We start from the raw sequence: 15076 nt of genomic DNA, 5'->3' as shown, positions 1-15076 counted from the left end.
TGTGAGAACCATATGTCGGAAGTGTCCTGACCAAAAAAAGGTTGAGAACCACTGACTTAGAGGATGTATTTCATGTAACCTACTTGTATTGCACTGGGCCCATCTCAGCTCAGCTAATCTGTGCTATATTAGAGCCCTTCCAGCTCACTTAGGTCCGGTGCAGGATGCGTTATCAACTCAGATTACCTGAACTATTTTGCACCCTTTCCAGTTTGGATAATCCATACTGCATTCAATCTGTACACATTTTAGATAATCCATATTGTGTGCTTAGAATGGATGAGAAGCTTGAAAACAATTATAAATTCCATGCAAAGTTATGAAATAGAGCATTTTTTAAATTATCTGTTCTTCCAGCCTATGTGCTGTGTACTGTGCCAGAGCAACTATGATACAGAGAGCCCTATTCCATAATCTAACAGAACATAACATTCACAAGTACTGGAAAATTTAAAAAATAAGTTTATTATCTGATGTCAGTTCCAGGTAACAAGCTCAGGCTGACGTAGCAAGAGAATCAACTTTGAAGGTTCAGTTTTGCATTCATTATACAATCTAGCACAGGTATTTTACCAAGAAAAAAAATATGTGTCTTTATATTACAGCATTTAAATACATCATAAAGGGTTTCATGTACATGCAGAATTTCAGGAGTGGCACTATGTGATTTTTAAATAGAAAAATAATAAAAGGACACAGCATGTTCTGAAGAATACAGGTCCCCAACACAGGCCAAGTCTCACTGTACAGAGCAAGGGGCAGCAGGGACAGGCATTGCTACTTAAAGCAATGGAAATACAAAGTATTCAAGGGCAATTTATCAATGACTGGAGATATACTGCTAACAGCCCGCCTCGCTTTAGTGGCAGCTAGGCTAGCCCTGCTCTAATCACAATCGGGCCGATTCAGTATGGTGCGCTCGGCTGAGCGCACCTTTAGCCCCGGTTTGGCTGCGCGTTTTCGACGCGCTATTTTTACCCCCTATACAGTAAGGGGTAATAGCGCGTCAAACACGCAGCCAACCCCCCCCCAAAACTAATAGCGCCCGCAACATGCAAATGCATGTTGATGAGCCTATTAGTTATTCCCGCGTGATACAGAAAATAAAATGTGCAGCGAAGCCGCACATTTTACTTTCAGAAATTAACACCTGCCCAAAGGCAGAAGTTAATTTCGGCCAGCACAGGGAAAGTGTACAGAAAAGCAGAAAAAACTGCTTTTCTGTACACCCTCCGACTTAATATCATAGCGATATTAAGTTGGAGGCCCCAAAAATAAAAAGTAAAAATCAAAAAAATTAAAAATCTGCCTGCGGGTTGGAAGACAGACGCTCAATTTTGCCGGCGTCCGTTTTCCAAACCCGTGGCTGTCAGCCGGTTTGAGAACCGATGCTGGTAAAATACCATGGGCCCTAATTTGCATATCTTTTTTTACTGAATCGCGCGCCCAGGAGAGTGGGCGCTCGCCGGCTCTCCCGCGCGTCTTACTGTATCGGCCCGAATGTGAAAGGATGCTGTGCTATCCCTGCTATAATAGTATGAGGGGCTCCACGACTGGCTGTGGTGGTCCACTTCTACTGTAATTTAGTTACCGTTGTCTTCCAGAAAAGTGTGGGTGAGTAGCACTGCTCTAACACTCTGGGGTTGTGAAAGGACAGTTATATAAGTTAATACTCACAACAGTGATCCAGGAGCAGTAGTAGGTGAGGGTGATTTGGCTACATTGTCACTATGGTTTCTGATAATCTTATTATAGTGAACCACGTTTGATCAAAATGCCAATAAACGTACACCTTTAGCAACAACAACCCTCATACGTGTTTTTCAGAAAATATTTTCTGAAACTCGCCAAAATGCTGAGAGGAGTTCTATCCGCAGAGGAACATTTAAATTGAAGCCCGAGCCCCTGATGAGTTCTTTAAACGAAACACACGCTGTGTCGGGCGTTGGGGAGAAAGCAGTTTAAGGCTGAAATTGCGGTACACATTTGGGCGTTTTGGAGAGGGCACATGAAGTTAAAGTGCCTTTGCGATTCAACATCACGATAAGTGTTTTTTTTATTTTCTTCATCTGTGGATACACTTTGCAGTGAACAGATTATGTGGGGAAAAAAAGAATTAATTGAAAAAATTTTTTAAAAAGAAACCGTTAAGGTTCACATTTCATTTTGAAAAATACCTACTATAAGCTATCGCAACAAACCCGATGATTATATGATATTTATGATGAGCAATTTACTTTATAATGGGTTACAAATCCCATATTCATTTAAGTGAATAAAAAAAACACATGTCTCAAGTATAAAGATTGGGCTCCCATATGAGGGTTGTTGTTGCTATAGGTGTACGTTTATTGGCATTTTGAACAAACGTGGTTCACTATAATAAGATTGTCATATTACTACTACAGTTTATATCCAGTTGTTAAGAAACTATGGTTTCTGAAGCATATTGGGTAGGGCCAGTCACTGAGACCCAGAGTCCAGCTTGTATCTATTTCTGTGTGTCCTGCAGGGGTTCTGATGTCTGCTCCCATACCTGGGCTTCTACACGAAGTGCTGGCAGTACCCAAGAAACAGGCAGCTGCTTTGAACTGCACAAGATACAGTAGGAATACACTCTGACACCGTAAAACATGTAGGTGTTTCCAAAGTGTAAAAACAAAAAAAGCCTTAAGTTAATATCAAATAAAAAAGGATTCAAATAAACTCAGTAGTGACTCTTCTGTGATGAGTTAAAAATGAGAAGAAAACTGATAAACTCTGGAATTAGAATTGCCCAGAAATGGCAAGGAGATAGGTGTATATGATACATATTGCCTCTCTACTCTAGTATACACTGGGAAAAAAAACAAACTGAGTGTTTCCCTGCAGTGAAAGGAGACAAACAGTACTTGGATGTGCATTAAACTCCCTCACTGATGTGGATGTTCTAATGTAGTTGAAACTTTGATGGAGTTTTCTTATAGTTGCTGTTTTGTAAATTTGTTTTGACCTGGCGGTTGGTGGCCAAGAAACCCTGCAATGGTGGACCCTTTATCTGGCTACTAGGTGTCACTGTTGCATGATGACGATGACGCCTTTGCCCCCAGCCAAAGCCAACCCAGGGATCAGAGGACCTAAGCTTGGAATCAAACCTGTTGGCAGTGCACAGCACAGCCCCTGAACCAGCGCGCTGGCCCCCCTGTAGATAGCTGTGGTTGTACACAGTGCACCACCTGTGCACGCAGCAAGGCCTGGGCAGCAGTCACTCAGATGGGAATGTTTTCTTTTCAGCCGTCGTTGCATGCTGCAGCGGGCCGTACCCACAAAGGGGCGGGGTGCGGTTCCTCCATCTGCTGGAGAATGCTTTCCGGTCCTAGTTTGCATTAAAAATGTCTGTGTCTGTCTGAGACTTCTTGCAGCGAGGAGAGAGACAGTGCTGCCAAGCTCCCATTCTTTCCAGCTCCCCTCGCAATTGAGGTGCATGCTTTCTTAAACGCAATCAATAACTTTTAGAAATCCATTCATTAGAGTCTAGGTAATGTACGATAAATCTGGACTAAAGGGCATCCTCTTCAGGTTTCCCAAAGTTTCACAGGTGCCTTTGCTTTTCATTAATCACTTATGAGCTGGTTTTCCAAATCTTCCAGTCTGGCTGTAAGCTGAGCAAGTGTTTCTTGTTAAGGAAAGCCAAACTGCAATGAGGCTGGTAATAGGAAACCCAGGAGCCCTATCCAGCAGAATCCGTCCCATCCAGAGTGGAATTTCCAGAGGTATTCACGGACATAAAGCCCAGTTTTATGTATGTGAATGGCTTACTAAATTAGCCCAGGGTTGAATGCGTGTAACCCAGTTCCACATGTACTTCTTTCTTTTTTTGAGCACGCCATTCCAAGAGGTGGAGTTGGAGTGGAGAAGGTATTTACACACACAGTTTTCTATTTAAAGTATGCACTTAGGGCCAGATTTTCAAAGGGGTACGCGCGTAAGCTACACACGTACCCACCGAAAACCTGCGCATAAGTCCCAGGGCTTTCCTGGGGGGGGGGGGGGGGCGTGTTGCGGCAGGGGGCGGGGTCGCGGGCGTGGTTCCGGCCTGGGGGCAGTTTGGGGGTGTGGCCGAGGCCTCCGAAACGGCTCCCGGGCCTGGGAATCGCGCGCCGGCGACCGGCCCGGCGCTCGCAAGTTATGCCTGCCTGCGTAACTTGTGCAACAAAGGTAGGGCTGGGGGGGTGGGTTAGATAGGGGAAGGGAGGGGAATGTGCGGGGGGGGGGGGGGGGGGGTGGAGGGAACTGAGGCAGGCTGCGCAGCTCGGCGCGCGCAGGCTGCCGATTTTGCACAGCCTTGCGCGCGCTGATCACGGATTTTAACAGATATGCGCGGCTACGCGCATATCTATTAAAATCCCGTGTACTCTTGTTTGTGCCTGGTACGCAAACAAAAGTACGCGTGTGTGCAAATTTGTAAAATCTACCCCTTAGGGTACATGCATAAGTTACACTCTCCGCAGAGGAGATGTAACTTTGCGCGAGTGAATGTGAGCCCATACTCTGCCAATTTCCCGAGTGTTTTCAAAGCCAGCATATGCGGGTAAGTTTGCTTGGAAAATGTACATGCAGGCTGCTCTAAACTAAACTTACCTTCACAGATAGCAATTTTGAAAAGCATGTCTGCAATACAGAGGCTATTTGGAACTTGTCCCTTAAAAGCAACCCCTTATCCTAATCTGCTGCCTGGCTTTAGGAATCTGTACCCTGCCAGCCTACCCCGATATTAAGGATACTTTTGCACCCCATGCACATGGTTAGAAATATGTCCTCTATGACAGTGTGCGTACTTCTAGCCACAGCAGAGAGTGGCATGGCCAGGATGGAGAAAGTAAAGTACCCAGAATACTCTGGAAATTCCTGTGTGCACTCTAACCTGCATATTTTAATATAGATGCAAAGTACCTGCATTTCCCAGCAGCCATGAATTTTCCATGAGAAACTCTGCAGGTTAACCTGCAAGCTGCCTAGAGCATTTGAACATTTCCCCCATAATATATTATGGTATGCATTCATACACTGCCTGTATCTCAGTGCTGTCATATAGGAGGGATATGAATTGATACAGCATTGAGATACAGAAGGGATATGAATGGATACAGTAATATATTACAGATCCAAACTACAGGAGGAATATGAACGGATACTGTGATATATCTCGGTCCTTCTATTAATACTTCCCATAGAAGGCACGTTACCAGTGAGCTGATAATTTGTGCTTGTAGAGGAGTAACAGGCAGCAGATAGAAGGAATAGAACACCAGGCTGTCTTTATAGGGCACAGATTACAGGTCCACTATCAGACCATGCAGCTTCTACCCCAAAAGCCCTTCCTTCCATTTGCCCTAGCGCTAAAAAGAACTGCTGCCACCATCCAGGGAAGGATATGCTTTCCAGCCAAGTTCTCCAGCACTGTCAGGGTACTGCTCTGGAACTCAACAAGATTCTCACAGTCGCACAGATTCTTTACTTCCATCTCTCCTTTGCTCTCCTCTGCAAAAACAAATATTTAAACGTGGATTATATGCTTTAGCACGTGGCATAAGAAAACAGCATAATGGTATACAAGATGGAGTAGTAACTAGTGCATCGTGTACCCAGTATCTACAGTAGCAGTACAGCATTATATGATATAGAGTGGTTATTACTACTGTTACTTATTTTTAAAGTGAACTGATTAATTTCCTTGTTCAGCAGCTCTTTGAAAATCTACCCTCATGCTATGCAGTATAGAACAATAAATGCTATATACACTATGGTATAGAATATCGTATAATACACAGCATCTATATACTATGTACACAATATCTGATGATTGATTGATTTATTTATTTATTTATTTATTTATTTATTTACATTCTTTTAATATACCGATGCTCAAGACAAAGTCTTATCATACCGATTTACAGCAGAACCAGGGGAAACCATTTAATTAGAAGAAAGAAAGTTACAATCAACAGGGAGTACAATTCAGGACAATTAAGAGAGAAAGAATTAGTTTAACATAACGCTACTAAGGAGTAATGCAAAATAGCAAAAAACAGTTGATTAGCATGGGGTGCAGATTTAGCAGCTAATTTGAATATGCAGTTCGAGCATAACAGTTCCTTTAGATAAGGGGCAGGGGGAGCATCAGAAAGGGGCGAGGGGGGACAGGGGCCGGAAACGGGGCAGGGGCAGGGGATAGGTTATAGGATCCAGGAGAGGAGGGAAGGTGATAAGGGAGAGGTGTGAGGGTCATTGCTAGTTGGGGAGTGACCCTTCAGGGGAAGGCTTGAGAGAACAGCCATGTTTTCAGTTTCTTTCTAAAGGAGAGACGGCATTGTTCCTGGCGTAGATCTGGGGGTAGTGAATTCCATTGATGTGCTCCAGCGGTAGACAGTGCTCTTTTTTGAATGGCGTTGTGAATGGAGGATTTGTTTGGGGGAGCCTGGAGAGATCCTTTGTATGCGGATCTGATCGGTCTTGTGGAAGAATGGAGTTCGAGTGGGATTATGAGTTGGAGGGAGGATTGATGGTAGATGGTTTTGTGGATGATGGTCAAGGTCTTGAACAGTATTCTATAGTTGATGGGTAACCAGTGTAGGTTTTTAAGTATCGGAATGATGTGGTCCTTACGACGAGAATTTGTAAGGATCCTGGCTGCGGTGTTTTGTAGAATCTGCAGTGGTTTAGTTGTGGAGGAGGGGAGGCCGAGCAATAGCGCGTTGCAGTAGTCAATCTTTGAAAACAGTATGGCTTGAAGGACTGAACGGTAATCATGGAAGTGTAGGAGAGGTCTTAGCTGTTTTAGAACATGTAGCTTATAGAAGCATTCCGTTGTAATATTGTTAATGAACTTTTTGAAGTTCATTCTGGTCTCCAGAATGGCACCGAGGACTCTCACCTGGCTTACTAATGGTATGATTGGGTTGCTGACGAGGGGGTTATTATCATTGGGAGAGATGACGAGGAGTTCTGTTTTGGATGTATTAAGAACCAGATTGAGACTAGAGAGTAGGAGGTTGATGGAGTGAAGGCAGCTGTTCCAGAAGTTTAGGGTGCTGGAGGTGGGATCTGTGATGAGGATTAGGATCTGCACGTCGTCTGCATATATAAAGTGGGTAAGGTTGAGACTTTCTAGTAGCTGGCATAGGGGTAGCAGATAGATATTAAACATGTTAGGGGATAGTGAGGAACCCTGGGGTACTCCTTGATTGGACAGGACGAGGTGGGATTCTTTATCATTTATTCTAACTTTGTAGTGCCTGTTATTGAAGAAGGATTTGAACCAGATGAGTGCAGAGCCTGTGATGCCGATTTCCGCCAGGCGGTTGATGAGGATTGAATGGTTTACTGTGTCGAACGCTGCTGAAATGTCGAGAAGAGCCAGTAGGTAAGATTGGCCTTTTTCAAGACCCATCAGGATGTTGTCTGTTAACGAGAGTAAGAGTGATTCCGTGTTTAAGCGTTTCTGGAAACCGAATTGAGAAGGGTAGAGAATGTTGTGGGAGTCAAGGTAATCTGTGAGTCGGTTGTTGACCAGTTTTTCCATTAGTTTGGCGATAAATGGTAAGTTGGCAATGGGGCGGAAGTTTACGGGGTTGGCTGGATCCAGGTTGGGTTTTTTTAGTAAGGGTTTTAGAGAAGCAGTTTTTAATGAGTCCGGGACTGATTCTTGAGCGAGTGAGCAATTTATGATGTCTGCCAGTGGTTTGGCTATGGTGTTAGGGATGGTAAGTAAGAGTTTGGTAGGTATTTGGTCTGTTGGATGTGACAAAGGCTTCATTTTCTTGATTATAGATTCGATTTCCAGGGAGGATGTGAGTTCAATTGATTCTAGTATCGGTTTATGGATAGATGGGGAAGGGTTTTGGACAGGTGGAGGCTGGGTGTTTGATGTTGTCAGAGGTGCGAATAAATTTTTGATTTTGTTATCGAAGAATAAGGCCAATTCCATAGATTTGTTTTGGGCTTCTTCTTCTGGGATGATTGGAGGAATAGGAGTGGTGAGGGCTGCGACATATGAAAATAATGTTTTTGGGTCGAACAGAAAGCTATGTATTTTTTTGGCATAGAAATCTCTCTTAGTACGTAGTATGGTGATCCTGTAATGGTTCATAGTGGTTTTATAGGAAGCCTGAGAGGTAGGGGAGGGGTCCTTACGCCAGCGTTGTTCTTTGTGTTGAAGGTCTTGTGATAGATAGATAGTGATAGATGGGATGTGGGTTTGCCAAAGTCTATATTAATGTTGCCAGAGGGATAGATGGGATGTGGGAGTGATAGATGGGATGTGGGATGTTGTCCTGCAGTGATAGATGGAATGTGGGTTTGCCAAAGTCTATATTAATGTTGCCAGAGCTGAGATACAAAATTATGCTTCCAGCTTTGCTGTCAAACTAACAATTGCATTCCGATCCTGGTGGCCCTGGGGGTTTTCAGGGGTAGCAGGTGGGGCAGGAGGGTTCAGGTTTGGGTTGCAGAGGGGAGGAGGGAGGAGGCATAGAAGCTATATTCTGGCTCTCTCATACATGACATCACTTGATGCCCCATTTTAGCTTGAAAATCATCCTCACTGCTGCGCATTGCACAAACTGTAAAGCTCTCTACAGATACTTTGGGAAACCCACATCCAGTGCATAACAATAATCTATGATATTCAGGGCTAATGCCTCGACCACTACGTGAAAATCCATGGGGGCTAAATAACTGTGCAAAGGTTTCACCATATGGAGTTTATAAAATGCTGATGTAGTTATATTCTTGACCTGACTCCGGAATGATAACTTCCCATCTATCACTCTCCCCAGGTTCCTGGCTTCATCTGAAACACAGATCTCCAACTGACCAGGCACATTTATTGACTTCTAGGGATGCTCTCTCCTCCAGAGCCATAAAATAATAGTTTGGTTCTCATTTATTTATTTATTTAATATATTGTTTATGAATTTTAACAAATATTTTCAAGAAATACACATCTTGATTGAAATCAGAGATACATATCAAATCAAACAAGGAAATATATAGGAAATTAAACAGTATTCTCTGTACTAAATCAAAGTCCTCAATATGGGATCCAATACCTCAACCTCAGGTATTATTTTTTTTTTAGAGAGGAAAAGAAATCTGCTGTGCAAAGAACTAACACATTACTTATTATGGACCTAAATACCCAATTATCACTCAGTTACAATTGGAGAAGAGCTGGTTACTGGTACAATCTTATCTAACAGAAAAGAAGAAAGCTAGTCTGGCAGGAAAAAAATATAAGAACCTTGATATTTTACTATACATTTACAAGGAAATTTTAATAAGAATAGGGCTCCAATCTCGGAAACCCTAGTTCTCATTAATTTTTCTGAGTTATCCTTGACAAATCTGGAAAGATACTAATTTTATAGTCCATGAAGTTTTCTAAATGATGATTAGAATACATCCTTAATGTCCATTCCTTATCCACTTTAAGAAGGAACGACACAACCAAGGTAGCAGGAGTAATCAAATCCTTTTGAGTAGTTTCAAGAATTTCTATAAGGTTTAATTGTGGAGGCACAGTTGGTGTGAAAACTAGAGATGTGAATCGGAACTGGAATCGGTGCGGATTCCAGTTCCGATTCACATGTGGATTTTTTTCATCGGCCCGATCGCGGTTTTGTTTATCGGCTGTGCCTGAGCCGATAAACAAAAACCCACCCCAACCCTTTAAAACTAATCCCTTTGCTTCCTCCACCCTCCCGACCCCCCCAAAAACATTTTACAGGTACCTGGTGGTCCAGTGGGGGTCCCGGGAGTGATCTCCCGCTCTCGGGCCGTCGGCTGCCACTAATCAAAATGGCGCCGATGGCCTTTCCCCTTACCATGTGACAGGGTATCCGTGCCATTGGCCGGCCCCTGTCACATGGAGGGAGCCTGCCAATAGCACGGATACCCTGTCACATGGTAAGGGCAAAGGCCATCGGCGCCATTTTGATTAGTGGCAGCCGACGGCCCGGGAGCGGGAGATCACTCCCGGGACCCCCACTGGACCACCAGGTACCTGTAAAATGTTTTTGGGGGGGTCGGGAGGGTGGGGGAAGCAAAGGGATTAGTTTTAAAGGGTCGGGGTGGGTTTAGGGGTTATTTTTGTGTGCCATTTTTCCCGCCCTCCCCCAAAATGATAAGAGAACCCCCACGATCAATATCGTGGGGTTTTCCTATCGTTTCGGGGGAGCCCCCGATTTCTGACGATTTTGAAAATATCGACGATATTTTCAATCGTCCGAAGCCCGAGTCACATCCCTAGTGAAAACTTGAATTCCTTTCTGATCTTTAGAATCCTTTCTCTTAAAGGGAAGGATACAGTGAACTCTTGATGTTAGAGGTAATGTCTATGCTGGAACTTTTAGGATTTCAAGCATATATTTCTTCCACATAGCCTTTGCAGGGGTTAACCGATCCCTAGGGAAATATATGAACCATAAATTTTTCCCTTTCATAGAATTTTCCAAGTTTTCTAATCTTCCAGACAACTGGTTTTCCTTAAACAATGAAGCTTGAGATAATGATTTATTATTTACGTCCTGCTGCAAATAATTCGATAGTGTTCTTATGGGGCAACATTTCTTTTTCCACATTTCTTACACGCAGGCTGATACAGAAAATGTCACGGGCGAGCGCCCAGGCCACTCTCCTGGGCGCGCAATTCAGGAGGGTGGCCTTGCAAATTAGGGCCCGCGCGTCCCTAGCGCCTCTTTTTGGACAGGAGCGGCAGCTGTCAGCGGGTTTAACAGCCGACGCTCAATTTTGCCAGCGTCTGTTCTCAAACCCGCTGACAGCCACGGGTTTGGAAACTGGACACCGGCAAAATTGAGTGTCCGGTTTTCAAGCCGCGGGCCGATTTAACATTTTTAATTTTTTTAATTTTTGACTATTTTTAACTTTTGGGACCTCCGACTTAATATCGCCATGATATTAAGTTGGAGGGTGCACAGAAAAGCAGTTTTTACTGCTTTCCTGTGCACTTTCCCGGTGCCGGCAGAAATTAGCGCCTACCCAAAGGTAGGCGCTAATTTCTGAAAGTAAAATGTGCGGCTTGGCTGCACATTTTACTTTCTGTATCGCTCGGGAATGACTAATAGGGCCATCAACATGCATTTGCATGTTGCGGGCGCTATTAGTCTCGGGGAGGTTGGACGCACGTTTTCGACGCGCTATTACCCCTTACTAAATAAGGGGTAAAGCTAGCGCGTCGAAAACGCACATCCAAATGTGGGTTAACAGTGCGCTCCACCGGAGCGCACTGTTAACCGATACAGTACAGTGCGCTCCACCAGAGCCGATACCCGTCAGGCCGATACAGTACAGTGCGCTCCACCGGAGCGCACTGTACTGTATCGGCCTGACGGGTATCTATATTCCCCAAATAAGTATAGACCGGGGCCATTTGATTAAAGATATTTGAATTGAGAGTCTGAATAGCCCCCCATATTGAATCTAAGGAAATCACTGTTGGTCTTACCAGATCTGTTTTTGTAAATTCAGGCAATACCAGCGCTCCTCCAGCTGCTGGCTGAAACACAATGCTTCTGGGCTGTTCCCTGGCTTCCGATGTTAACAAGGAACGTTCAGAAGCTACCTCTGGTGTTCCTGCCTCATATTGCTCGCGCGAGGTCCGACCATCATCAGGTACTAAGGACACGCGGGACTGGGTGATAGGCCTCCCTTCTGCAGGATTAGTCGGGGCTATCCGTTCATACGGGGACAGAGTAGTACGTAGCTCAAGGGAGCTTTCGGGTAAAACTTCCTCCCGAAAACCTCCCCATGAGACCGCTCCCGGTTCTTCCATTCTCAGCGGGACATGGGCGTCCATTGGGCCAGAAATAGGAACAGAAGATGTCGGCAAGGCTTCTCTCTCTCTCTCTCTCTCTCTAGCCCGCCTCTTTCTTGCTGAATGAGGCATACTGGAGCAAAAAGGTAAAACGGCCCGCACGGAGCAACCTCACGCATAACCAACAGGTTTGGCCATCTTGGATCCTGTTTTGTTTTCATGTAGTAGCAATTGGTTATTTACAAACCATGTTTTAATGGTCTAACAGCATTTTATATATCTGGACTCCAGAAATACTCCTGATTGCTCACCGGGGATAAAATAATTGGACATCATCTGCCTAAATTTTGCATTTTAACTTAAGGTCCTTCATCAACACTCCCAAAGACTGTATAAATATATTAAAAGGGGGGGGGGGGGGGGCGGAAAGAGCCAACGCTTGTGGTACACCTGTTGGCAATTTGCACCAATCAGATTCTGTCCCTTTAAAAATAACTTTTTGCTGCATCTGACAAAAATGATGTAAACCATTGCAGAACCCGTCCCCCTATCCCAATCATTCTTAGTTTTTCTAATAACAGCACATGAGAAATCATGTCGTAAGCAGAGGACACATCTAATTGCACTAATATTTCTGTGCAAGCGCTATAAAGGTCCTTAAAGATTTCATCCAACAAGGAGACTAACAGGTTTCCATTCCTCGAAATTTCCTGAGCCCAAACTGCCCACTCCACTGTTTACCCTTTTCCACTGGGATTACCCTTTCATTGCTCCCCACTTCTATAACAAATACTATCCGATCAACACAACCAGGTAACAACAAGAGCCCCCAAATTAAGTACCAAAACATTTGGCTCACTGCCATACTCATGGCCGAGAAAGAGGCAGGCCCGCCTCTGGCCATCCCCTCTTATCTCCAGCATTGGACATCACCTGTCGTGGGCATGGGCGGGGTTTCTGCATGCGCTAGCGTACAGTCAGTTGGACAAGGTAAGACTTGTGGAAAGTACTTTAGAAAAAGTTTAAACCTTTATGAGCTCTTGATGACTGGTGTCCTGAATGTTGTTATTGCATTTACGGGCCGATACAGTAAGGGGCGGTAGAAAGAGGTGCGTTAGTGCCCGGCGCACCCGTGTTTGCGCACGCACAGTTCGGATCACCTACCGCTCGATACTGTATTTAAATGGCATGCAAATGCAAGCCGCGTCCAACCCGCGTCCAACGCGCGTCCATGAAGCGCAATCCATTTTACTGTATAGGCACTATACAGCACCTATAAGTATCCTGGGTGCGCTAGTACCTGTCACTTCAAATGTCATTTCAAATGACGTTTGAAATGACAGGTACCAGGAAGTGGATGGCTCTCCTACAGTCCCAAACCAACCCAATCCAAGCTCCAGCAGAGAGAGACGAAATTTAGCTGCCCAGTCCCAAACCAACCCAATCCACAGAAAAAAAATGATTTTCGCACTTAGCCACCCAGTCCCAAACCAAACCAACCCAATCCAAGCCCCAGCAGAGAGAGACGAAATTTAGCCGTCCAGTCCCAAACCAACCCAATCCACAGAAAAAAAATGCTTCTCGCACTTAGCCGCCCAGTCCCAAATCAAACCAACCCAATCCAAGCCCCAGCAGAGAAAGACAAAATTTCACAGTCCCAAACTTTCCCCCAGCCCTCGCTCACCTGCCCTGGCCACGGCCAAGCAAGCCCCCAGCAGCAGCAGTAGAAGGGCGGCGAGAGAGAGCGGCTTCAGCAGCCCCGCCGGCGAAGATGAATACGTGCACGCCTGTAGGTCCAATATGGACGCTCAAGGCAGCGAAGGCGCATGCGCACACGTTTGGGACTATGAAATTTCGTCTTTCTCTGCTGGGGCTTGGATTGGGTTGGTTTGCTTTGGGACTGGGCGGCTAAGTGCGAGAAGCAGTTTTTTTCTGTGGATTGGGTTGGTTTGGGACTGGACGGCTAAGTGCGAGAAGCATTTTTTTTTCTGTGGATTGGGTTGGTTTGGGACTGGGCAGCTTTTGGTGGTAGAATCAGATAATTACATTCTTGTGAATACAGACAGTGCAATGGAATGTATGGGATCATGCTGAGCCTTAAATACCAAGGTTAAAGCTTTAAATTGAATATGCTGAACAACCAGTGAACCACACTAACGCAAGGGTCAGGGTAGGCGGTAAATTAGTAGGTTAAAGACGCAGCAAGATAGCAGGTTAAAAAGGCGATAGTTGGGGCGCACTTTACTGTATGGGAGGGAATAGCTAATCGGATCGTTTACATACATATACATGTCGCGGGCGGAAAGGGATTCGTGTTGGGTTAAAGAAGCGGTAAGGATCGGTAAAAACAGATAGTGAATCGCGGGTTAGACTTACGCGGCGAAATTGTGAGTACACAGCTGGTTAGAAACGGGGTAACTGCGGCCGCGCTTTACTGTATCGGCCTGTTACTGTTTTTGAGGTGTGAGATGCAGGGCCATCTAAGTCTTGTACTAATGTTGCCCTGCAATCCAGTCTTTGACTGCCAACTAAAAAATGTTCTCTTGCATGAGTCGATACCTTGGTAGTCAGTTCACATGCTGTTCTCTCCTAGAGTCTGGGGCCTATATTTATATTTACATACACTGTTTTAAGTAATATTTTTACTTTAGAAAACTGTACTTTGAATGTCCTCATTCATGTAAAATCGGTTATTATAAATGCATACTTTTTAATTGTGTTTGGGGTGGCCAGGGGAAGGAAGTCAAGGTTGGGGCTAGAGGGAGGCATAAGGCTGAAGGTCTAACTAGAGTGCCTAATACCTTTGCATACAAATCATACTAGTGAGCTACAGTGATCAATTCAAAGGATAGAGTATCCTACATCCCAGAACAAATACGATTACAATAAGTGGTACAGTATTCTTCAATGAAACCCCAGGATCAGATGTCATGAGGCTTTAAACTATTGAAGAAACCTTGCCTGTGAGTGAGAGAAAAGACATGAAGTGGCGGAGCAGCCTCGAGGTTAAGGTAGCAATCTGCAAACTGGGGAGGCCAGGATTAAAAATCCCTCTTCTTTCAGTGATGCTCCCTCTACCCTTGAGCATGTAACTTCACACTTCATTGCTTCAGGTATGAACTTAGAGGCCAAGGCACCAACTAGGTTAGCAGACGATTTGCTTGTAATTTTGCTACAGATGCTAATTATTCTCGGCATCTGTAGGAAAATTGTGTGAGGCCTTTTTCACAGGTTCCCGGCTTTAGGAATGCTCGAAACACTGCA

At 44.6% G+C, this 15076-nt stretch overlaps 1 protein-coding gene across 1 annotated transcript in view; it reads right to left on the bottom strand.

The window, feature by feature from the left end:
- Window positions 1-1402: 1402 nt before the first annotated feature.
- Window positions 1403-15076, bottom strand: part of MATN4 (matrilin 4) — a 108221-nt gene continuing 94547 nt past the window's right edge. The window contains exons 10-11 of the mRNA XM_029613443.1: window positions 5416-5520; window positions 1403-3649 (exon numbers count right to left, since the gene is read on the bottom strand). Coding sequence (XP_029469303.1) covers window positions 3594-3649; window positions 5416-5520 — 161 coding nt within the window. The 3' untranslated portion in view covers window positions 1403-3593. The remainder of the gene's footprint in view (window positions 3650-5415; window positions 5521-15076) is intronic.

This window comes from Rhinatrema bivittatum, chromosome 8, assembly GCF_901001135.1.
Source record: "Rhinatrema bivittatum chromosome 8, aRhiBiv1.1, whole genome shotgun sequence".
Lineage (NCBI taxonomy): Eukaryota > Metazoa > Chordata > Amphibia > Gymnophiona > Rhinatrematidae > Rhinatrema > Rhinatrema bivittatum.
Note: the sequence above shows the minus strand (reverse complement) of the source record. Positions and strands in the feature narration are given on the sequence as shown.